At 41.0% G+C, this 22,207-nt stretch overlaps 6 protein-coding genes across 7 annotated transcripts in view; 3 read left to right on the top strand and 3 right to left on the bottom strand.

Annotated features, from left to right (window-relative positions):
• Window positions 1-3,268, bottom strand: part of IFT52 (intraflagellar transport 52) — a 45,650-nt gene extending 42,382 nt beyond the window's left edge. The window contains exons 1-3 of one of the 2 annotated variants that reach the window (XM_064698263.1): window positions 2,761-3,268; window positions 2,054-2,699; window positions 929-1,484 (exon numbers count right to left, since the gene is read on the bottom strand). In XM_064698263.1, the coding sequence (XP_064554333.1) occupies window positions 939-1,484; window positions 2,054-2,699; window positions 2,761-2,873 (1,305 nt within the window). In that variant the 5' untranslated portion in view covers window positions 2,874-3,268 and the 3' untranslated portion in view covers window positions 929-938. The remainder of the gene's footprint in view (window positions 1-928; window positions 1,485-2,053; window positions 2,700-2,760) is intronic. The other variant, XM_064698262.1, reaches the window with a different exon arrangement.
• LOC135439510 (cytochrome c oxidase subunit 5B, mitochondrial) lies at window positions 3,265-4,828 on the top strand. The gene is made up of 3 exons (XM_064698265.1): window positions 3,265-3,449; window positions 4,184-4,357; window positions 4,431-4,828. The coding sequence occupies exons 1-3, from the start codon at window positions 3,368-3,370 to the stop codon at window positions 4,535-4,537; spliced, it is 363 nt and encodes a 120-aa protein (XP_064554335.1). The 5' UTR covers window positions 3,265-3,367; the 3' UTR covers window positions 4,538-4,828.
• A 568-nt stretch (window positions 4,829-5,396) lies between these two features.
• On the top strand, window positions 5,397-6,236 carry LOC135439509 (cytochrome c oxidase subunit 5B, mitochondrial). Its single transcript, XM_064698264.1, has 2 exons — window positions 5,397-5,691; window positions 5,753-6,236. The coding sequence occupies exons 1-2, from the start codon at window positions 5,496-5,498 to the stop codon at window positions 6,031-6,033; spliced, it is 477 nt and encodes a 158-aa protein (XP_064554334.1). The 5' UTR covers window positions 5,397-5,495; the 3' UTR covers window positions 6,034-6,236.
• A 528-nt stretch (window positions 6,237-6,764) lies between these two features.
• On the bottom strand, window positions 6,765-9,629 carry Trmt6 (tRNA methyltransferase 6 non-catalytic subunit). Its single transcript, XM_064698266.1, has 3 exons — window positions 9,274-9,629; window positions 8,527-9,187; window positions 6,765-7,271 (listed from the first exon to the last, which is right to left on the bottom strand). Exons 1-3 carry the CDS (start codon window positions 9,601-9,603, stop codon window positions 6,925-6,927), a joined length of 1,338 nt encoding a protein of 445 aa, XP_064554336.1. The 5' UTR covers window positions 9,604-9,629; the 3' UTR covers window positions 6,765-6,924.
• Window positions 9,630-9,699: 70 nt separating this feature from the next.
• Window positions 9,700-12,228, top strand: Ent2 (Equilibrative nucleoside transporter 2). Its single transcript, XM_064698261.1, has 4 exons — window positions 9,700-9,835; window positions 9,911-10,701; window positions 10,764-10,817; window positions 11,280-12,228. Exons 2-4 carry the CDS (start codon window positions 10,222-10,224, stop codon window positions 12,114-12,116), a joined length of 1,371 nt encoding a protein of 456 aa, XP_064554331.1. The 5' UTR covers window positions 9,700-9,835; window positions 9,911-10,221; the 3' UTR covers window positions 12,117-12,228.
• A 1,641-nt stretch (window positions 12,229-13,869) lies between these two features.
• Window positions 13,870-15,130, bottom strand: LOC135439166 (uncharacterized). The gene has a single exon (XM_064697816.1). It carries the CDS (start codon window positions 15,047-15,049, stop codon window positions 14,108-14,110), a length of 942 nt encoding a protein of 313 aa, XP_064553886.1. The 5' UTR covers window positions 15,050-15,130; the 3' UTR covers window positions 13,870-14,107.
• Window positions 15,131-22,207: the final 7,077 nt, after the last annotated feature.

Raw genomic sequence — 22,207 nt, 5'->3', positions numbered from 1 at the left:
GTTTGGCATATCTCAAAAAACAAAAGAAGTTTTTTTAAGAAAACCTCGAGCCAGCTAACAAAATATTTTAAAACTAAACTTTATCGTTTCTTCCTATGTGAGCTATATATGAGTTAGTACCCAGATGTTGTTTTAATATTGTCTATAAATTATGAGCGTAAAAATGCTAGTAAAAGCTGAGTTTTGTTAGAATTTTTTGATTAACAAAGTGTTGTTCTTATAGAAACTTACTTTTATATTATTCTGATACTTATAAAATTGTCTACATATTTTAAGAGAAATCGAATACTAGTACGCGCGTGTGTTTCATCGGAATATCTTATAAAACAAAAATATGACTGCTCGACCAATCCTCGGAGCAATCCTCCTATACCAGATATATCCTACAGAGTTCCAGTGTTGATAAGACCTGAATATTAAGTCAAAAACACGATAAAGCTACAAATATCCAAGTTTCATAAGATCTCTAAAATGCAGTTAATTTGACTGATCGTTCCTATGGCAGATATATCTTACAGCATTACAAAATGTAGTATAAAGTCCCAATTAATAATAAAGCTTCAATTTGCCAGTTTTGGTAGATATGTATAAAAATCGGATGATTCGACGGATTGTTCCTATCGGAGCTATATCTTATAGTTATCCCAGCTATAGTCCGACCACGACAAATACTGACTGTAAAAATATCAAATTAAATCAAATCAAAGAAGGCAACGGACAGACGAACATTACTATAACGACTTGGATTTGAACACTAGAACAGGAATATATATATATGTATATATATACTGGATTTGCTTATAAATATCTGTTGTCCATTACGTGGCACATTTATAACTAACCCGCCGCAAGAGTATATGCAAAAGAAAAGAAAAGCAAAAGCTTGAAAGGAATGCGCAGTGCTGGCTGTTAGTGGTAATTGGATCACCTGCTAGAGTCTAGTCCTCCGCATAGGGCGCATAGCTGGTTATCTGTCGCGCCACAATGTTGAGTATTTCGCGGGCGGGCATCTCTTGCTGCTCCCTGATGATGGCCGTGATGCGCGCACACTCCTTCACATAGTTCTCGAGCTCGCGCTGATTGGGCGCACGCCGAGACGACTCCTTCGACTGCAGCGCCTGCAGGCACTGCCCGGTTATTTGCGCTAGCTGTGTGCGTGCCGGACTGAAGGTCTCATCCAGATCGAACAGCTCCAGCGGCGGCGCGGGCGGCTCACTGAAAATTGGCGGAAATGTGGCCAATTGCAGCGCCGGCAGCGGTATCTCAAATTGCGGCTTAATAATGCGCAACGGTTCGTAATTCACATGCAACTGCTCGTACGTATCGATCACATCCTTCAGCAAACGATTGCTCAGCGAGCAGAGGGACATGTCGAACATTTGCTTAAAATCCGCGGGCATCTCCGTGCCAATGGAGTCGATCAGACAGGCCTTGGGCATATCGGCCAGGAAAGCCAAATCCGTGAAGTGCTTGTTGTCGTTAAGCTGTTGGAAATAGAATGGAATAAGTAGTAAAATATTAAGGTTGCTCTAGTCGGTTGTGCCCGACTAGGAGATACTCTGTAAACACGTCTGTTATTCATCCTATTCAACATTTATTCTTAATAAACATCTGTATTTATACTACGCGTTCCATGACATTTTCAGTTTATTAGACGGTATTGAAATAGTAGAAACGCGGAGGTATGCAAATAAATTAATAAGGTTGCGTATTTATCTCCTTTAACCTCAGAAATATGCCTAAACAAAAAGAGAAGGAAAGGCTACTTACCGCATAGAAACAGACGAGCTGGCTTTATTAACTCGCCTGTTAACGCTGGCCATGAATATACTATATTAGGTCGGAGATTTCTGCTTCTTTCCCTTAACGGAGGGTGAATGGGTGAGGCCTGATGTAAAATAGCTCGACGGACAGAAGGACAGACAGAGGCACGGCTAAATCTTCTCAACTCTTGATGCTGATCGAGCGTAAAAGTGCTGCTGCCTGTTACATAAATCTGAACTAAATCAAGATACCCCTTTCAATGGGTGCAGGGTGTATAAAGGTCACGCACCTCCACATCATTAAAGTCCAAATGCGTATAGCTTATATCGGCAGTGCCCAGCAGCTGCAGCATATACTCCAGCATGGCATCGTTGGTCTTGTCCTGCAGATACTTATCATGCCATATATAGCCAGAGCCCAGGGCCAATATCTTGCCGCCCTTGGCATTGCTAAAGTAACCAGCCAGTGGACGATTGAAGGGGTAGACAACGGGTCCGGTTGTTAGCAGCACATTAGCCGGCTCGGAGACATTTAGGGTAGCTCCGTATGGATACTGAAAGTGTATCTTGTACTTCTCATCGCTGAAATCGTAGTCCACCTTCTCAATGTCCAGCTTGAGCAGATGCCGCCACATGGACTCGCAGACAACGCCGCCGCCCACAATGCACTCTTTGGGATGGAAGTTCTTGTAGTAATGCGGACGCACAACGTTGTCGTTGTTGATGTAGATGCCGTATTGCTCCAGAAAGAAGTTGACATTGGTATTGAACTCCTGTTCACCGCCCTCGCCGAGCAGCACCAACAAGCTGCCGCCCGACTGTTCCACGTACTCCTTGAGCACATCGAACTCCTCCTCGGTGAAGCGATCTTGTGGTCCCGCCAGCACAAAGATCTTTGAGCGCGTTAAACATTCCCGGTTTAGCTCGACATCGCTTCTGCGAATCGCAATAATAGATATGGACTTTACGACTAAATATATCTGATAATTCCACTTACTGCTCCACATTCCAATGCGCCTTCAGCTTGCGATGCAGCATCTTATAGTTGTCCGTAATTTGAAAACGTTCATTTTTAGATATATCAAAGCAAATTGTCGGCTTATTGGCCATGTTTCCGCTTTTTATAATTTGATTTTTCTGTTTTGATAAATATTTTTGTGTACGCTTTTTGGTTGTCGGGGCAACAGCAGCTCATGCACTCTTTTAAGCAGTACTATAAGCTATATTATAGCTCTGTCAAACAAATACTTATTACTCTGACACTTTTTTAAACTTAAATCCATATTATGAGGCTTTGCAAACACCAATTAAATAAATTTACATCTCAATTTAATTTATGGTACATTACAGCTATTTTGGCGGCATTTGTCCTTTACCAAATATCTGGCAACGCCGTGCAGCCACTTCACTTAGCTCAAAGTTGCGCAGCTCGTTGAACTTTATGGCAAAATAGTTCGATAGTGCAGCATTATCGAACCAGTTCCGAGCTAAAGTACACAACTCATGAACCAACACCTGCCCTGAGTCTCGCTGTGAAAAATTACGAAAGAATTCGGCTGTTCAACGCTCCCAAGACCAACAAATTTTGTGCTTACCGAACAATAATGGCATCAATCTGTGGACGCATGGCGCTGCGTGCCGCCGCACGCCAAAATGTGACATACCACTCCGTTCGCACCTGCAAAAGTAAGTAGGAATTGCGCCCCATAACGGCGCAACTTCGCCGTCACGTCCGCCCTGTCCGCGCGTGTGGCAGACGAGCCGTTGCTTCCAAGGCGCCTCCATAATCCGTATTACATAATGCGGATACTAAATAAAGCAGGCAATATAGAGCCTGCTCTGAGTGCAACAAAGTTTTAGCCAGATTTTAGATGGTGAAAAGTGTGCGGGGGAGGTTATGTAATAGCTGCGCCCAGTGAAAATTGTGTTTTTATGAGTTTTAGCAAAAGGTGACGCTTGCCAGCGTAATTCGCACTTCGCGGAGTTTCCAATCACTAACTAATACAACAGCAATTGGACAGTGAGTGTGAATGTGTGCAAGGAGTAGAGGCTTGCTGTGTGTGCTTTTATATAACCAATATGCGCACACAGCTGATTCAGCAACTGTAAACGCGAGCAGGGGCGCAGTGCAGTGAAGGGGTTTTGACATAGATTGTTATCATAACAAGAGGAAACACCTAGCCGCGGGCCAGCGATTCTGCCTATGATATAGTAGTCCGATGTTTATAAGATTTTGTACATATGTTAGGGGCGATACAGTTGAGCCTGACTATAGCGAATCGGCCGTTGGTACTGCTCGAGAGTATATATAATTTATGAGCTCGGAATGGTGTCCCCCACTTGACGTGATACCATCTGCAAGGGTATAATTTGCGCGCTTATCAGAGCTTATCAGTTAATAAACATTTTCCTTTCTGCAGTGATGAACGATCCCTTGGAGCACGCCACGGGCATTGAGAAGCGCGAGCTGTTGCTGAAGGCGGCCGGCAACGATAATCCCTTCGACATGAAGGTGTTTAAGCGCGGTGCTGGCACCAAGGAGAACCCCAACTTGATTCCATCGGCCTTCGATGCCCGCATTGTGGGCTGCATCTGTGAGTAGACTGGCTGAAAATGGCAATAGAACAATTGAAAAACTAATTTCCCAACGCATTTTCAAACCCGCAGGCGAAGAGGATCAGACCTACGTGCAGTGGATGTGGCTGCAGAAGGGCAACCAGAAACGTTGTGAGTGCGGCCACTGGTTCAAGCTGGTCGAGAAGGCAGCAGTTTAAAGTTATTATTAATTAATTAAATAAACCAATTAATAACAAAAACGACAAAACACACACACACAAACAAACAACCAACTATTAAGCTAAAAGTCAACAAAATAGCTTTCCAAATAAACAAACATCAATCCAAAAGAAATTGAATTGAAGAGAAATGCAAAACCAAATGCAATAAGCGCCGCGTCCCGGTACAGTTTTTATTAACATAATTTTTAATTTGGAGCTCGTCGAGTTAGTTGCAGCAATGGAAAAGCGTGTAAAAAAGGTTTAAATAAATTACTTTAAAAAAGTTAATACCCATTTCAATTGCACTAAGATATGTAGGACTAATAGGCGTACCCCGGCTCTGACCAGGACAAGCGATGTACCTAAAATCTTTGGCATCCCGATTTCACTTGGAAAGGCGGATTTTCGCAGTCGCATCTCAAATGACGTTTTACATGGCGCTTTGAAAATAAGTTTCCTGATCGTTTTTCGCCTATTTTCCGGGCTAGAGCGTGGATCAAAATCGCTGAAGAACGCACTTATTTATTTCTAAATTATAGTTTTACAATTAAGTTTAAGGGAAGTCGATTGAACCACTTCTCACATGCATTATCAGGCAGATTTTAAAAGCAGATCAGCTGAAAAAGGAATATAGCTGTATTCAGTTGCTTTTCACTAATAATTCACCCTTTCGTTTGGAATTTTCAAAGCCCCACAATAGAGATCACTCGCGCCCCAAAAGGCTACTATGAAAAGTTCGGCGTTCTAGTTCTGGAACTAGTTGAGAATTGTAGCTGAAGATTTAAAATAATCCTCCTAGTAGGCCTACAATTTGTATATATATATAGCTTTTGAGCATTTCTACATGTGGGAGCTCATTCCTTTTCATCTTTGCAAAGGAAACGGATGCTATATTGAGCTAGACGTATATATTTCTTTTCAAAAAATATATTAAAAACAAATTTGAAAAGTCAAGATGTCGTCTTTCATCTCGCGACTACTCAAATCTCCTTTCGCTTCCAAGCGTCTCGTCTCGCAATTGACGCAACGCGGCGAGGGGAAGCTCGGTGCAGTGCTGCGTCAGCTCGGTTTGAAGCGTATGCTCGGCATCTTTGGGGTCAAGGAGGGTGGCGGCACGCGTGCCATATCCACAACTCCGGTCTTGAAGAAAGGTGAGTGAGAAACAGGCGCAGATCTTGGTCTGGCATAATGCAGCTGCTTTGACTGCCATAGAGCTGACCGATGACATGGAGCTGGCCACGGGCATCTTCAAGCGCGAGCTAATGCTACGCCAGGCGGGCTGCAACGATCCGTGGGCCATGAAGAGACCCATGAAGCGAGGCGCCGGCAGAGAGAATGATCCGACGGTCATACCATCGGCATTTGATGGTCGCCTCGTGGGCTGCTTGTGCCTGGGCGATCGTGCACCCAAGTGGATGTGGCTGGAGAAGGGCAACCCCAAGCGCTGCGAATGCGGACATTATTATGTGCTAAAGAATGTGCCGGCTATTTGAATCGGAGCACGGGACAAATGGAGCGCTGTATCTACACACAACGTACACACAACGAATACACACACAACAAATGCTCATACATAATAAATACTCGTACACAACCAAATTCACACGCCAACAAACACATTGAACTGATCTACAGAAAAGAACACATATCGAAACCTAAATAGTATTCATAAAACATTGCATGATATTATCCAAAATTAGACATCTATTTATTGGCATACAGTGAGCAGCGCTCTCTTCGAAGCACAGCTGACTTGTCTGGATCTCTCCATTTATAACGTGTACCCATTGAAAATGGGTAAAAGGGTATAATGGAAGCATCTCCGACCCGTTACTACTGAGCGTTAACAACAGAGTCCAACTAACAATGTCTGTCCGCCCGTCCGTCTGTTTCAAAAAATCGCATTTATACAGAGGATAAGTTAATGACATTGAATGTAAATAAAAGTGGTATAGTGGATGATTCTATGATACGCACAGATCAGCTTTCAATTTAACGGTAGCTTATCCGGCAGGTAGAGGGAGGTTCATTTAGTCCAAAAATAATTCATGAAAAATATACGCAAATTAAAAGCAAGGAATCTGGAAACAGCTTTGGAGTCGTAAAGTTTTTATCTTGCCAAATTGTATTCGACCATTTGAAGCTCTTTGGATCTGAAATAGATTCTGATCATTGAATGATATGAAATACATTCAAACCATTTCGAATACAAAATGGGAAACTATTTCTTTAACTTTAAGCTGTCAAGCTGTACGCTTAAGCGAGCTTATACTGTATTGTCGTTAATTGTTTCTGCATATTACCTAGTTGTCGTTTAACTAACTAAATAACTATTTTTTTTTGCTGGTGTCATCCTTGCCAGCTGGTCCTTAGTTGATTTTTAGTTATTTCAGTGTGTAGCCCGTTAAGAGGTAGCCACTGTTGCCGCTCATGTTGACCTCGGGATGGGAGCGATTTGGCAGTATTTGATACATGCGCATCCAGTTGGAGGTCACGTGCAGGTTGGTCACCTTGCCGGTTGTCTTCAGCTCCATAAAGGTTTCCTGCAGCAGCTCCTTGCACGTGCTGAAGATTACAATGGGTCGCGAGGGTTTCAGCAGCGGCAGCAATGCCTGCAATATATTCGAAGGATGCTCCTTGGCAGCCATCACCAGGCTATCGAATTTTGCATTCATCAGTGCAACGGCGCGTTTATTTTCCAGTTGCCAGCGCAACGGCCCAGATTTATTTGCTTTAAGAAAAATCAAAAGATAATTGAAATATATCATTCGTTTGATTGACAACCAGCCAATAATTTTTTTCGCACAGTTCGCAAGTGATTTTCCAAAATTGCAAAATACGCCGCATTTATTATAACAGGCAGAAGAAAGAATATCCAAATATATATATTATTGATAAGCATTAAAAGCCGAGTCGATTATGCCATGTCCGCTTGTCTGTCTGTCTGTCCGTCCGTATGCCACATAATACAAGTTGCTTGTATACAGATCAATCTTTCTTTTTGTGGCTAGAAGGTGCAGGGTATACCGTAGAGCAGAATTGCAATTGCGAACATGCTAATATTTTGATTCTTTGTAGTTCTCGGTATAGCTCTAATGTATTAGTAAAGACAATGTAAACACTAAGATGAGTAACGATCATACATTTGCATGCGACGAATGCCGAAGTCGCGCTGGCACGAGCAACGAAGTTAGTCGCCAGCCTGCCTTTAGCAAAGCTGGTCGATGGTGATTTGCGTCGCTTCGTTTTCGTTAAACTTACGATCGACGCAAAGTCTTTTTGCTTTATCCATGAAATGCATGCTTTCCTTTAATGATTCATTACCCTAGATAGATAAATTTTTCAGGAAAATTTAAGAATAAAACAAATATTTTCACAAAGCGCATCTTGTGCAATAACAATGTTAGGAAAATAGCACACATAGATTGATTTCACTTTTGTTTTTGGACAGTGTGTGCTCGAGAGAAGTTCTTGTTCAGCCAATGGCGTGCAAGCACAAATGTTTGTATGTGTGAATTATGCATGCATTACAACATCAAAATATGTATATACATATGTGTTGTTAGTCACTGCTCTAGCTTTGGCTGGCAAATAAATAAATTTTGTTAGTTTTCCAGCGCTTTAGAACGCTTGCCGAACGCATTTTTTTGGTGCTAGCAACATGGTCAGTCCCCAGACTCCCTCTGGCAAACCTGGTCGATGCTGAATTGCTGAATTGGTGATTATGAATGTGAGATCATGTTAATTAACTTAGTATTTATATTGTCTGATTTTCAGGTTGGAGATGTTCCCTTGTGTCCTTTATACGTTCGATGGCAAAATTACAAGAGTAAGTAAATTGTTTTATACACCCATTTTCGAAAAAAATTTCGATATTTGCGGGGGCATTTTTGAATACGGTTCTTTCACTACTGTAAAAGATTTTCCTCTTACGATCAATCAATTAAGTTATTCAGGACAAACAGCCTTAGATATAGATTGCTTACAGTTTGACGATTCATCCAATTTGACCTTCTTGGAGCTGGGCTCAATGTTGTCGCTCTGCTCCTCCGTGTTGGTATCGCTGTCATCTGTGGGAGACACTAGCTCCGCTGTCTCCTTGTTTGACGCCGCTGTCTTTGCTTCTGTGAGAGCTTCTGTTTTCGGCTCTGGCTTGTCGCCCTGATAAAACTCACGCAGCACCGAGTACAGATTAACTGAGATGCAGCGCTGCTGCTGTTCCAGTGGCAATTTGAGGGCCAGCAGGGCTTGCTTTTGTGGCACATTGCCGGGATGCATGTGTACAAGAGTTGCCTCTGTGCCGGCACCCATGGAGTTCAGCATGGCCGCTGGCAAGAGGCCATTTGTGCCGCTCTCGTACAACAAATAGCTGCCAAAGCCAGAGACACCCGAGTATGAGATAATTTGGGAGAGCGTATCCACACGTATGCCCATTATCTTATCAGCATCCTGTCGATGGAATATGTCGGCCATTAGACGTATGCTGGGCTGGCGAATTTGGACAAACTCAAAGTACTTTTTCTCCTTCTTCAGCAGATATTTGTCCTGTGAGTACTCGGTGCGTGTGTGAAATGTTTTCGAGTTCTCCACCAGCTTTTCAATTATCTTGCTGGACTCGTTGCACTCCTCTCGCAGCTGCTCAATGTCCTGCAAGTGAATGTTGCTGTTGTTGTTGTTTGTTTTCTTCTCTTCTTTTTTTGAAAGAACACGAGGTAAACCTGAGCCCTACATACCGCTGACTTGAGGGCCTGCGCCTCGCCATTGTCGCTGATGTCCCGATTGTCGGCTCCACTGCTGGAAATGTTAAGTACATCCCGTATGCTGCGCAATTCATTTTCGGTGCACAGCTCGAGTCTGTGCTGCCGCTGGGCGCCACGTTTGCCCACCTTCGACTCCTTGACGCACATCTTGAACGTGGAGCCATACGGCTGATCCAGCAGCGACTTCAGCTCCAGATGCTCCTTACCCAATGTGGCTGTCGCATCAAGACTGCCAAATTTTTGCAATTTCGTGTACTTTTGACGCTGAATAACAATATAATCGCCCAACTGTATGGATGCCATTGCAACTTAATCCCATACAAAAACGATTCGATAGGATTACAAAAATATCAATAAATATCGATGGGCGACACTGTTTAGTTCCGATATAAAGAAAATGAACGTGCGTTAAATTAGCGGCGGTGACTTAGCGTCGATTTTTGGTACTACATAAAAAATGGTTCCCTCTAAAGGAAGTTCTTGTACCAAACGAAATTTAAGAAATTCGATAAGAAAAAGTACAAGTTTCATATAGGTATAAGGATAATATACGGAATGATAACAAAAAAAATTGACATTTTATTTTTACTTGTTTGCTCTTATTAACTAGAATATGGTCCTCTGTCGGAACGAGCCGACGAAGTTCTGAATCTGTTGAAACCCTGGCAAATGTTATCTGTGTTGGGTTACCCACGCGCTTGTCAACTAATCTTTCCATAGACTCTATAAATAATCGAGTTCAATCTTTATCTAAGATTTTAGAAGTGCCCTTTCTTGCCTATAATCAGTTAAAACATTACCTGACCAGGTTTTGGTAACAGCTTGAAGCTCGTGGAACCCGTGGAACCTGTTGCTAACCTAACAATTAACAGTTAATTAAAGCCGAGCCCGCCTTTCAAAGCAACCACCCGAAAAAGCGCAATGGCAAACCGAAAAGGTGAAGAGTCGCCTTTCATTGATGAAAAGCGGCCAGTGAAACTGAATCCATCATGGGAGTCCCAAATGAAAGCGGACCCCAATGGGAAAGGATCTGGCTCCATGATGTCAAAATTTGTATCAACCCTACAGCCGCCAGAGGATAAATATAAGCTAGTTTTCTTCATCTTTGTGCTGCATGGGCTGGGCACCCTAATGCCCTGGAATATGTTTATTACAGCGAAATCATATTTTGAGGATTTCAAGTTGGGTGAAAACTACACAGTTAAAAGTGAGGTAAATTACAGGGGGAACTTTATGCAGAATATGGGCTTCGCTTCACAAATTCCGAACGTACTCTTCAATTGGATCAACATATTCATGAATTTTGGAGGTGATCTGACCACCCGCATTGTATTTAGCATTCTATTCGAACTAGTTATACTGATAATAACTGTAGTGCTCGCCATGGTGGACTCCTCCGAGGTAAGCTCATGTTCTTTTACTTATTATGGAAACCTCATTTATATTTATCTATTTCGAAATAGTGGCCTGGCATATTTTTCTGGACAACAATGTCTTCCATTGTGCTTATAAACATGGTGAGTCCGGATGAATCCTGAAATTAATCATGCACGTGCGGGGGATATTATAATTTACCGCATAGGAGGCGACATATTCATTTCCATAAAGAATACAAATTATTAGTCGGTCTGTGTCTCAGCAATCTATTTTAAATCGATCCAGATCGACTGGAATAGATCTGTCTGAGAAAAACAACGTTATACCGCTGCCCAACATATATCTATTAGAGTTTTTCTATGAAAAAATCGTATGTTATAGCTTAATTCCACTGTCAACAATGCGAATGTAACATTTTAGAGCATAATGAAATCAGGCTATTAATCAACAACACATCTTCATCAATCTTAGCAGTTATTAGCTATTATCGTAATAAATGAGCAACATCCGACTATTAAGCTCCACTATGCAGGGTATTTAATCTTCAGCACAATTAAAACAACTCTCATTTTTGTTTAAACTTTACAATTTTCTATTTTCAGTGCAACGGAATCTATCAGAGCACGATTTATGGACTCGTTGCGGCCTTACCTCCCAAATATACGGGTGCTGTAGTTTTGGGATCAAATATAAGCGGATGTTTTGCCACCATTATGTCTATGTTGTGTGCTACGTTTTTCACCTCGATGCGTACATCGGCTATATATTACTTTTTAACTGCAATTTTAATTTTACTCTTTTGCTTTGACACGTATTTCGCGCTGCCTTTAAACAAATTCTTCAAGCACTATGAAATGTTGAGCAGCGAAAAGAAATCGGAGTCGAACACCCAGTTAAATGTTCCGTACTGGCAAATATTTAAGAAAGCTTCGCCACAGCTTTTTAATATATTTTTCACCTTCTTTGTTACATTAGCTGTTTTTCCAGCCGTCCACTCGGATATCAAGCGTTCCGATGATTTTATAATTAGCGAAAAGTATTTCACACAACTAACCTGTTTCCTAACGTTCAATGTGTTCGCGATGCTGGGAAGCTTGACCACTTCCTGGATACAATGGCCCGGACCTAAATTTCTGGTTGTGCCTGTAGTTTTACGTGTCGTTTTTATACCCTTACTGATTTTCTGTAATTATGCACCGAGAGACATTGTTAGAACTCTACCAGTTGTTATTACCAACGATTGGTTATATTGGATCATTGCGATTATTATGTCATATAGCTCCGGCTATCTAAGTTCCTTGGGCATGATGTATGCACCACAGACGGTTAATGTTAAATATCAAATAACCGCTGGCATGTTTGCCGCCGCCATGCTTGTAACTGGCATTTTCTCTGGCGTACTGTTCTCATATTTGAGTCCACTTATTATACAGCTTTGAAATTTTCTTTCACTTCAACGAATTGCTTACATTTTCTTGTTAACATTGCATGTTGCTTTAATTACCCATAAAAGGATATTAATAAATGGACATACTAATTTTTATACATTAAGCATTGACTGTTCACTTTTTCACAGACTAACAAACTTTTGCTATATATTTATCGCGTTGAGAATAAAACAAAGACAACACTGATGATGAAATGAGTAAAGGCGAATGCCGCGAGAACATAATCGGAATCCAGACTCTATGTCTCTCAATGCTTATCTAAAGAGCGACAAATGCTTAAAAAATGAGAATGTTTTCTCAGTTTCGCTTATATATTTTATGATTGACAGTAATTTTTAATGTGCGGACAATGTGAATGTGATAGAAGAATTAGAATAGTTTAATGAACAAAATATTGAGCATTACGATTGTGTAATGGCAGAAGCCAACACTGCGAAACCAGCAAAGAATTGGGTAGGGATTTTAGAGTATACAGATGCCGGATATGCAAACACCTTGATCAAAAGCAGCAAGATATTTTAGCCATAATGTTCTATAAGCCAAAAGAATTTGCTGTTCTCGTTATACAAATATTTATAACAATTTTAGAAACAGAAAAATATAGATTCCATGCCGATGCTTTCAACGAAATTTCATTGAATATCGAAGCAAAACATTTGCAATTTTGTTTTTTTTTTACCCTTGTAGAGGGTATAATAATTTTGTCATGGAATGTGGAACTCATAGAAGGAGATATATTCCTTAAAGTATATATTAGCATCAACAACCGAGTCCGTCTTTCAACCTGTCCGTCTGTCTATTTCTATGCAAACTAGTCTCTTAGTTATAAAGCTGTCATCTTGAAACTTTTAGTAATTTTTACGAAAGCCTAAGCTAATGCAGATAATAACAAAACATGCACTTTTATTTTAAAACTTGAATTTAAAATAAAAAAACTGTACTTCTTGGATAATATATCTTTCATATAAAACACACATATAACGAACTCAGCAAAAATATTAAACACCAATCGTGCTCCAAAGCATCGACCTGCTTAACCAGGTGGAAACTGGCGACTAGCATCAATAAAATGCCATCTGCATACGTTCGTGTGGCTTTTCGAAAAACAATAAGTCACTCAGCGCCGCATTCCAATGTGAACTGGGTGTTTATAATTTCTTTGGTAAGAGATGTAATTAGCGGACAACAAACAAATCTGGATACGAAATGGCAGCAAGATATCTTGAATCAATCGAATCGCTGTTTTTATACCCTGAACCCATTGAAAATGGGTAAACAGGGTATTATATATTTGTGCAAATGTATTTAACAGGCAGAAGGAAGCATCTCCGACCCCATAAAGTATATATATTCTTGATCAGCATCAACAGTCGAGTCGATCTAGCCATGTCCGTTTGTCTGTCCGTCCGTCCGTCTGTCCGTCCATCCGTCTGTCCGTATGTATGAACGCAAGAATCTCGGAACCCACAAGAGCTAGAGACTGAAATTTTAGCTGAAGGTCCTCGTAGTCCCCGCGCAGATCGAGTTTGATATCGATATCGAAATCCTGTTTTTTGAGCAATTTTGGTAAATAATAAGAGCTAATATCACCAAACTTGACAAGTAGCTTATAGAATAGTATAAATATATCAAGTATCTTTCATTTTATACCTATCGCCTGTTGGAAGAAGAGGGTTCAGGGTATCCCCTAGTCGGGAGCTCCCGACTAGAACTTCTTACTTGTGTTTTTTTATCATAATAGTAGTTTTATATATTCGTCTTTTATTTATCTTAAAGAACTTTGGTAAAAACTTGGTAAAATTTGAGTGTATGTTTTGTTGTCTTTTTACTACTTATGTAATCACATCAGAGGGCAGAAAACTTTAGCCTTAGATAACCGCCTAAGCGAGCTTCCACTGTACATATATATGCACTTCATGCCAATATTAGAATGCCAAATGCATTGATCTAAAAATAGCTACCGAGTAGCAACATTTGATGGCCTATTTGCATTTGTAAATTATCTTTAAAATCTCACAGAACTTGGGAGATTCGCGTGGACAGCGCGTCTCCAGGCCAGTTATCTGCTCTAGGGCCACTTCCACATCGACCACATTGCACATAATCGATTGCAGGCGCTTTGGGAATTTCGTATCCGAGGACTCGACTAGTTGCCGCGTTGTGTCTAGCATATCATGCAAAACCTTCGCCATAACACCATGATAGCTGACAACCAGCTCCTTCAGCTGTGGCAGCTGCTCAGCGATGCGAAAGCCACAGTCCTGTGCATCAGAGATGCCCAAACGCTGCAAACGTAACAGGCCAGCGGCGGGCGCTTCCAGTATGGTTTGCTCCAAATTGTATCGATTGGACGTGAGGTCCAGTGTGGTCAGCTGCAGCTGTGCCAGCAGCTCGGTCAGGTGTTCGGCCTCGATGGAGCATTCCCGGGCCACAAGCGTCTGTAGATTTTGCAGGCCAACCATAAACATGCCCGTTATGTAGGCGCTGGACACGCTCAGGCTTTGCAAGTGTGGACAACTCTTGGCTAAGTTCTGTATCATGCTGTTGTTCATGTAATTATCGGTGACGCATAGCTCGCGCAGATTGTTCAGGTTAAGGCACAGATAGAAGTCCAGGTCGGGACGCATCAAATGCCGTCCCAGATACGAATCGAACGCCTTGTCATGCACATTCCAGATGTACAGCTTCTCCATGTGTGTGCTGGTCAGCTCGAAAAAGTATATATAATCCTCCTTGTTCAGTGGCGCCAGCATATCATCCGATATGGATACCTCACGGTAACGCGGCTTGCGCCACACAATTTCGGCGAGCAGCTCCTCATACCGCAACGAGCTCCGGGCCATTGCGATTTGGTCTGGCAATGTCAAGTATTCCAATATAATGCACAGGCAGTCGTCATTTAGCTGATCGATGTTCATTCTCATTGATCAGAGATAAATAAAGCAAAAACACCTGAGCAGCAGCAGAACAACAAGATAACAGCTGTTGAGTCCGTTTGATAGGAGTTCAGTGTGACCGTTTGCTTAAAGTAAGTAAAATCCCCCGCAAATTACCAAGCGTATAAAAAATACCAAAAAGAAGAGCGCGCAATGCGGAATTATTCAAAAACTGACAGAACATACACCCGCCTTTTCAAACATTACTGAAAGCGTATTTTGGGAATAAAATAAAATTACTTAGAAAACAAAACAATAGTACCCACAATTAAACACGCACACAAAGATTGATTAATACTAAAAAAAATAAAATATAATAAAATAATAATCTCTACTGATATTTTCTAATATTGACTGACCGTCTGACTGAGTGATTGATTGACAGACTTGTGCTCGTATAGACTCACATAGCTAACATAACTATCGACACATTGTTTTATTTTATAAAATCAAGGAAGCTTAACTGTGCACCGTAGTTGCCCTTTGTGATGTCAATAAATACAAAGATAGAGTTTTGAAAAATCTACACGCAAGCTTACGAACATTTGTGGCAATTTTTTTGATTGCCTGCGAGATTTATACCAGCGTTCGCAATTTTAGTAAATAATAAGAGCTAGAGTCACCAAACATGACATGTAGCTTCTAGAATAGTATATATATATCAAGTATCTTTAATTTTCTAGCTATCCCCACCTCCCCGCTACTTCCTCATAGCTATAAATCAAGTAAATATACCAATTTGTGCTTCCCGCCATTATAAGCCACAATTTAAGTGCAATTGTCATTGTAAGAATACACGAATATTTTATAGTACAATAAGATGTGCTACCGAAAATTTCGTTAAGATCGGTTAAGAAACACAAAAGTTATGTGCGCACGTGTTAGCAGCAGCTAGCGCAAATTCCAAGAATTTCAGTATACACGTACACACACATTCATGCGTGTATTATTTGATTTCTATCAACTGCATTGCAATTGCGATTGTATTGTTTTCTGTGCTGCTATTTTAATTCGTTTTTTCTCATTAAGACTTAAGTATTGGTGTGGCTGTTGGGTAGAGGCGAATCCTGCCAAGGGAACTTTTTTTTGTATATCTTTATTACTGCTAAAGCAAGGGAGCGCGTAGCGCGAACTGTATTTGGTGTTGGAAGAAGAGGGTTCAGGGTATCATCTAGTCGGGAGCACCCGACTAGAACTTCTTACTTGTTTGCTATTGCTATTGCTATGTTTAGCCAATGACGCGACAAAGCTACAAGCAGAGCACAGCAATTGCTTTTTTATTTTTCGGCTCTGGCTCTGCTACGTCTCTGTTCAAAGAGAGAGCGATAGCGATAGCAAAACGAAATACTACGGAGTAGCTTTTGAATATCTATTTAAAAATGCACACAGGCAAATTTTTGTTTCAATTAGCTTCAAACTCTTATTCAAAGCTCTACAAAACACCCTAATCGATCGATTTTGAATAGTCGGAACAGACTGCCATTTTTTGCTTTTTTATTCAATCAAATTCAAAGGCTCGTGATAACTTAAATTGAAAGAAAAGCACTTGAACCGGACAAGACCGGGTAACATCTGCTAGTATGTACATAAATTGTATACATGATTCTTGCGCTTAACATGTTTAATCGCGACAACTTTATGATCTTTGATTTGCAAGTAGTTCATACTGAGCACAATGACAGCTGAGAAAGGACATCGATAAAGCTGCAATGGATTTTCACAGTCATGACCAACAGTTTCATTGCCAACGCCTGCTAAAAAAAAAAGGCAGAAAAACTTTTGTAGTCTGCCCCACTGCCGCCTCGCCTTGCATATCAATTAACATTTTGAGTGTGTTTCCATGTTAAACTGTCACTTTTATACGCATCATGCAGCACCAGACCCAAATCCAGGCCCAAACCCAACCCAATTCCCAACACAATTTCCTCCCAGACCCATGCACAAACATGGCTGGAGTGTGGCGGAGGCTTCGTATTGTCGGCATTGTCTGTGCCTCCCTCACATGATTTGTGCGTGACCATGCGAAATGTAAATTATTTATATATGTTCTGTCCGTCCGCATACAAGGCATTAAAGTCGCAGCTCGTTACACTATTGAGTTGAGTCAACTGCCCGGCGTAAAAAGAATTGCCAAATGTTAACTGGAGGCAGCCTTGTCGGGGCACGGTGCACTGGCCGGCGATTGATTGGCATGAGCTCAGCGCCAAATATAGCTTGTATGTGTACAAAATTAAAAATATGAACGCTTCACAAAACTAAAGCAAGCATTGTAAATTTGCATTTCATTTATCAAGGATAAAGGATAAGGATAGTTACAATGCGGATGGGGCTTAAGATGAACTTAAAACATGCTGCAATGAGTCATTTTAAGTTTGCGTTTAACAGAAAGCTATAGTTACAATGCGGATGGCGCTTAACATGAACTTCAAGAACGTTTCAATGAGTCATGAAGTATAACTTTTTGAATTTATTAGCAGAAAGCTCTAGTTATAATGCGGATAGCGTTTAACGTAAACTTAAGACACGTTGCAATGAGACACGTAGTGTAACTATTTTGAATTTGTTAACAGAAAGCTGTAGTTACAATGCGGATGGGGCTTAACATGAACTTAAGGCAAGTTGGGATGAGTCTTGAACAATTTTGAATTTATTGGTAGAAAGCTCTAGCTACAATGCGGATGGAGTTTTACATGAACTTAAGACACGTTGTAATGAGTCCTTTCGAATTTTTTAACAGAAAACTCTAGTTACAATTGAAACTATTTTGAATTTATTTTTTGATTTAAATTAATACTATAGAGTGTGGCGGTAGCTATAAAATATGTTCTGTTAAGACTATTCTAGAAGCTACATGTAAAATGTCGTGAGTCTTGCTCGTAAAACCTAGATTTGCTTTAAAAACAGGATAGCGATATCGATTTATATCGATTGCTTGGAAATGGATTATCGATTATCGGCAACAAACTTATACTGCGCGGGCTCTAGGAGGACTTACGTTTAAAATTTCCGTAGCCCTTATAGGTTCTACGATCGACAGACAGGCGTTAATATTGTCTTTGAGTAAAGCACGCTATAAGCGCGTGACTGGCAAAAAAGTTTGCGCGTCTTAAAATACTTAAAAAGGGAAATTGTGAACACTTGAGTGACTTACCTTGAATCGTTTACCTGAAATGAGATAATAAATAATATTTAATAGCAGCCAACTGTCACACTTCAAGCAACTCCAATCAAGACTCTCTCTTATAAGTGCTTATATATTTTAATGGTACTGATTGCTTGGCAATGAAGTGCCTTACCCTGCTCGGATTTCACTTAAGTGGCCTGCAATTTGTGTACCTAATTGCAGACTCTGGTCTCTGGCCAGTTGTATGCACTTGACAACTCTGCAATGGCTCAGTAAAAAACAAGTAAGAGGTTCTAGTCGGGAGCTCCCGACTAGGAGATACCCTGAACCCTCTTCTTCCAACAGGCGATAGGTAGAAAATTAAAGATACTAGATATACATATACTATTCTAGAAGCAACATGTCAATGTCAAATTGCCAAAAAAACAGGATTTCGATATCGATTTTTATCGATTACATGGAAACGGGTCAAGTTATCGAATATCGGAAACAAACTCGATCTGCGCGGGCACTAGGAGGACCTACAGCTAAAATTTCAAGTCTTCAGATCTTATAGGTTCTGAGATCCTTGCGTTCTTACATACAGACAGACGGCCGGACGGACAGACAGACAAACGGACATGGCTAGATCGACTCGGCTGTTGATGCTGATCAAGTATATGTATACTTTATGGGGTCGGAGATGCTTCCTTCTGCCTGTTACATACATTTGCACAAATACATTATACCCATTTTACCCATTTGTAATGGGTTCAGGGTATAACAAAAAAAAAAAAGGTATTTAAGTATGCTTCATTGCTGCGGCAATTAGCTGGACACACGCCCCCTCCTAAACGTAGGGCAGTTGAAATTATAGTTATTCAAATTTACCACCTGGCCGAGTGCGAACGCCTTCAAGACGCCGTTGCGCGATGAAATATGCAACTTTTATTTTTTGTGTCCAGCCAAACAATTGGCCAATTAAGTCAAAAGTTTGGCTTGCTTGTAATGCCCCCCCGCCCCTCCACCTCTATTCCCTCTATGGACGTACCCGGCCCAGGGCTAGGGGCCATTGCATGCCAGACGAACATTTTGTGGCCATTTGCGTGCCGCTTTGTTGGTCAGCCCAGTAAATGTACAGAATGTTGGCTAGAAAGGGGTTGTGGCGCGGTCAGGTTTCGACTGCAATTCGTAACATGTTTTATGCAGATTTTGCAGTCGTTGGGGCTTTCACGGTTTACATTTTTCGATTTTGCAGACAGACTGGCAATGCAAATTGAATTCCACACTTTTGTGCGCCGGCCGCAGTATTTCATTTCTAATTTGTCCCCCTGAGGTGAGAATTTGACTTATATACAGAGAGAAAAGTATAATTCGTACTTAATTTCAAATAAGCTCTGAAAGGTCTTAGAATAAATACTAATATTCTTGAATCAAGTACAAACATGTTATTTTAAATAATATTTGTACTTAATGTAAGCTTTAAAAAATCAAGAAGAATAAAAGTTAATTCAAGATTTACCGCAGCGTGTTCGAGGGTTGCAAAGCAGAAGAGAGCAAAATATTGACAGAGAATTGGCACGCGCTCGCTCTCTCAATTTGTTTTTTATAATTCTTTGTTTGGGTTTGGGTTGGAGCACCTGCTTTCTTATTACTATGTGTGTGTGCACATAGAAATGCATGTGAGTCGACGCCGATCCTCTTGCATAAACTTATACACACATACCGTTGCATCCATACATGTGTGTGTATTTTTGCAAGCGTACGGCGTCGTCTCGACGGCGGCGCCATTGCTATTTTTAGCGCATGTATGTCTGGTAATGTGTATGTATGCACATTCGTATATATGTTTACACATTGGTATGTAGAAAAGTGACGAAATTGATCGCGCTAGAAAATGGCAAAAAAGCCGCCATTGAGACGACGCCGTGCGCTTACACGAATACATACATACGTTTGTATGGATGCAACGGTATGTGTGTATGTTTATGCAAGAGGATCGGCATCTCATGCTTTTCTATGTGCACAGACACGTAGTATGTACATACATACATATGTACGCATTACTTTGCCCGTTTTGATGAAAAGTTATTTCGTCATAAAATGTGTAACGCATTAAAGGTGACATCTTCGATTGAAATATATGTGTGAAAGCAATTTAATAATTATATTTACATTTATTATAGTTTAGAATAGATGATGAAACATTAAGCTCCATGCCATCAAATTTTTCGAAATAGCTAAAATCAACGCAAGAAGTTAATTATCATGGACGTATGGCAGCCCAAGTGCAGTGCTAGAGTTAATTATTAAACAAACAATAAATGCAAGACAACACGTGCCGGTGCTCTTGCGCGAGTTAGTGAACTGCATAAGCTTAGTTCTAATAACTCTCTTATCCGATTACGTGAGAGCTTTAGAGCTTTCGCGAGCGAGCTCTTATTCCGCTAACTAATACGATCAGATTAGTGACCAATAGGAAGCTTGCCAGTGCTGCGCAACGGACATTAACAGTGACAGCGCTGAGCGATAATCTCGTGACTTGATCACAATAAATCACTCTTTGGGAACAGTGACTTTCCCAAAAATACTGGCTATTTTTGGAGTAAAGTCTAGTTGCTAATATGGATGATACTACCGCTCCCTCTCAGCCGAGAGTGTTCCGAGAGAAGTTGAGAGATGCTGGCGCTACACCTGCAGAAATTCGAGAAATGATTTCCGGAAAAACCTCTAGTGCCTCAAACACTACAATTAAGTGCAGTAGTAGTAATTTTGCTGCAACGACATGCACATTGACGTCGTCAATCCCCACCTACGCGCCAACCTACACTACCACATCCTCTTCAAGCGGAGGAGTATGCACCACTCCAAATATTAGCTGCACAAGTATAGCTGCAAACGAGCCAGCTTATAATAACTAGGAAAAAGGGAAGTCATCCCAGAAAGCACTCAGCTGGACAAGCCTTCGAAAGAGTCTGGCATGACGGACTTCTAAGCAAAATCAAGCCCTTGTTGCCACCTCAACATTATTTGATTCTTCGAAGCTACTTAACAAACCGATCATTTTCGGTAGTGCTCGATGGGGTTGAGTCCACTACCAAGTCCATCGGGGCTGACGTTCCTCAAGGGAGTGTGCTGGGGCACACGCTCTACACAGTCTCGACACATGACATGCCACATGACATACACTCTATAATTGAACTCGTGGATCCACAGGACCTAACCATCACCACATTTGCAGATGACACAGCCATCTTATCAAGAAATAAATGTGTCTACGAAGCTACTGACGTCCTGCAGCAATACCTCCACAAATTTGAAATGTGGGCTAAACGCTGGAATATTAAACAAATGTGCCAACCTATGCGCTCCGCAGGGATATATGTCCGGGAGTCTTCCTGGGCGATCAATTATTGACGCACCACAACAGCTACAAATACTTAGGGGTGCACTTAGACAGGCGTTTAACCTTTAGTAAACACATCTCAAGTATCACAGGAGCCCTGAAAAGCAGATTATGCAAATTTAGATGGCTGCTCAACAGTAGAAATGCGCTATCTTTAAAAAACAAAGTAAACATATACAAAACCTTCCTAGCTCCTGCCAGGCGATATGGTATTGCTGCAAAATCCCGCCTTACGAAAATCAGGGTGTTTCATGCAAAAACACTCCGCTATCTGTCTGGTGCCCCCTGGTATATGCGAAATTCCGATTTGGAAAAAGACCTAGGAGTGCCCAAAGTCGGGGACGTCATAAACAAACAGACTGTAAACTACATAACGCGACTGGGAAACCATCCAAATCGAATGGCTAGGCGCCTTCTAAAGAGGCGTCGAATTGGAGGAGTCCGAACGCGGAGGAGATTGCGGAGGTCTCATCCAATCGAGCTCCCAGATCGATATATATAGTCACTGTAACTTTGTTCATTTTATACTAGACTTAATAGTAGACTCAGTAGTATTGTACATTTTCTAATAAATTTAATTTAAGTTGTTCTCATAATAACAGGAAATTTAAAATAAAGCTAAGAAAATTTAAAGAAA

This window comes from Drosophila montana, unplaced genomic scaffold (genome assembly GCF_035044405.1).
Source record: "Drosophila montana isolate Dmon_TW-CO22-7 unplaced genomic scaffold, ASM3504440v1 contig_402_1, whole genome shotgun sequence".
NCBI classification, from domain to species: domain Eukaryota; kingdom Metazoa; phylum Arthropoda; class Insecta; order Diptera; family Drosophilidae; genus Drosophila; species Drosophila montana.
Note: the sequence above shows the minus strand (reverse complement) of the source record. Positions and strands in the feature narration are given on the sequence as shown.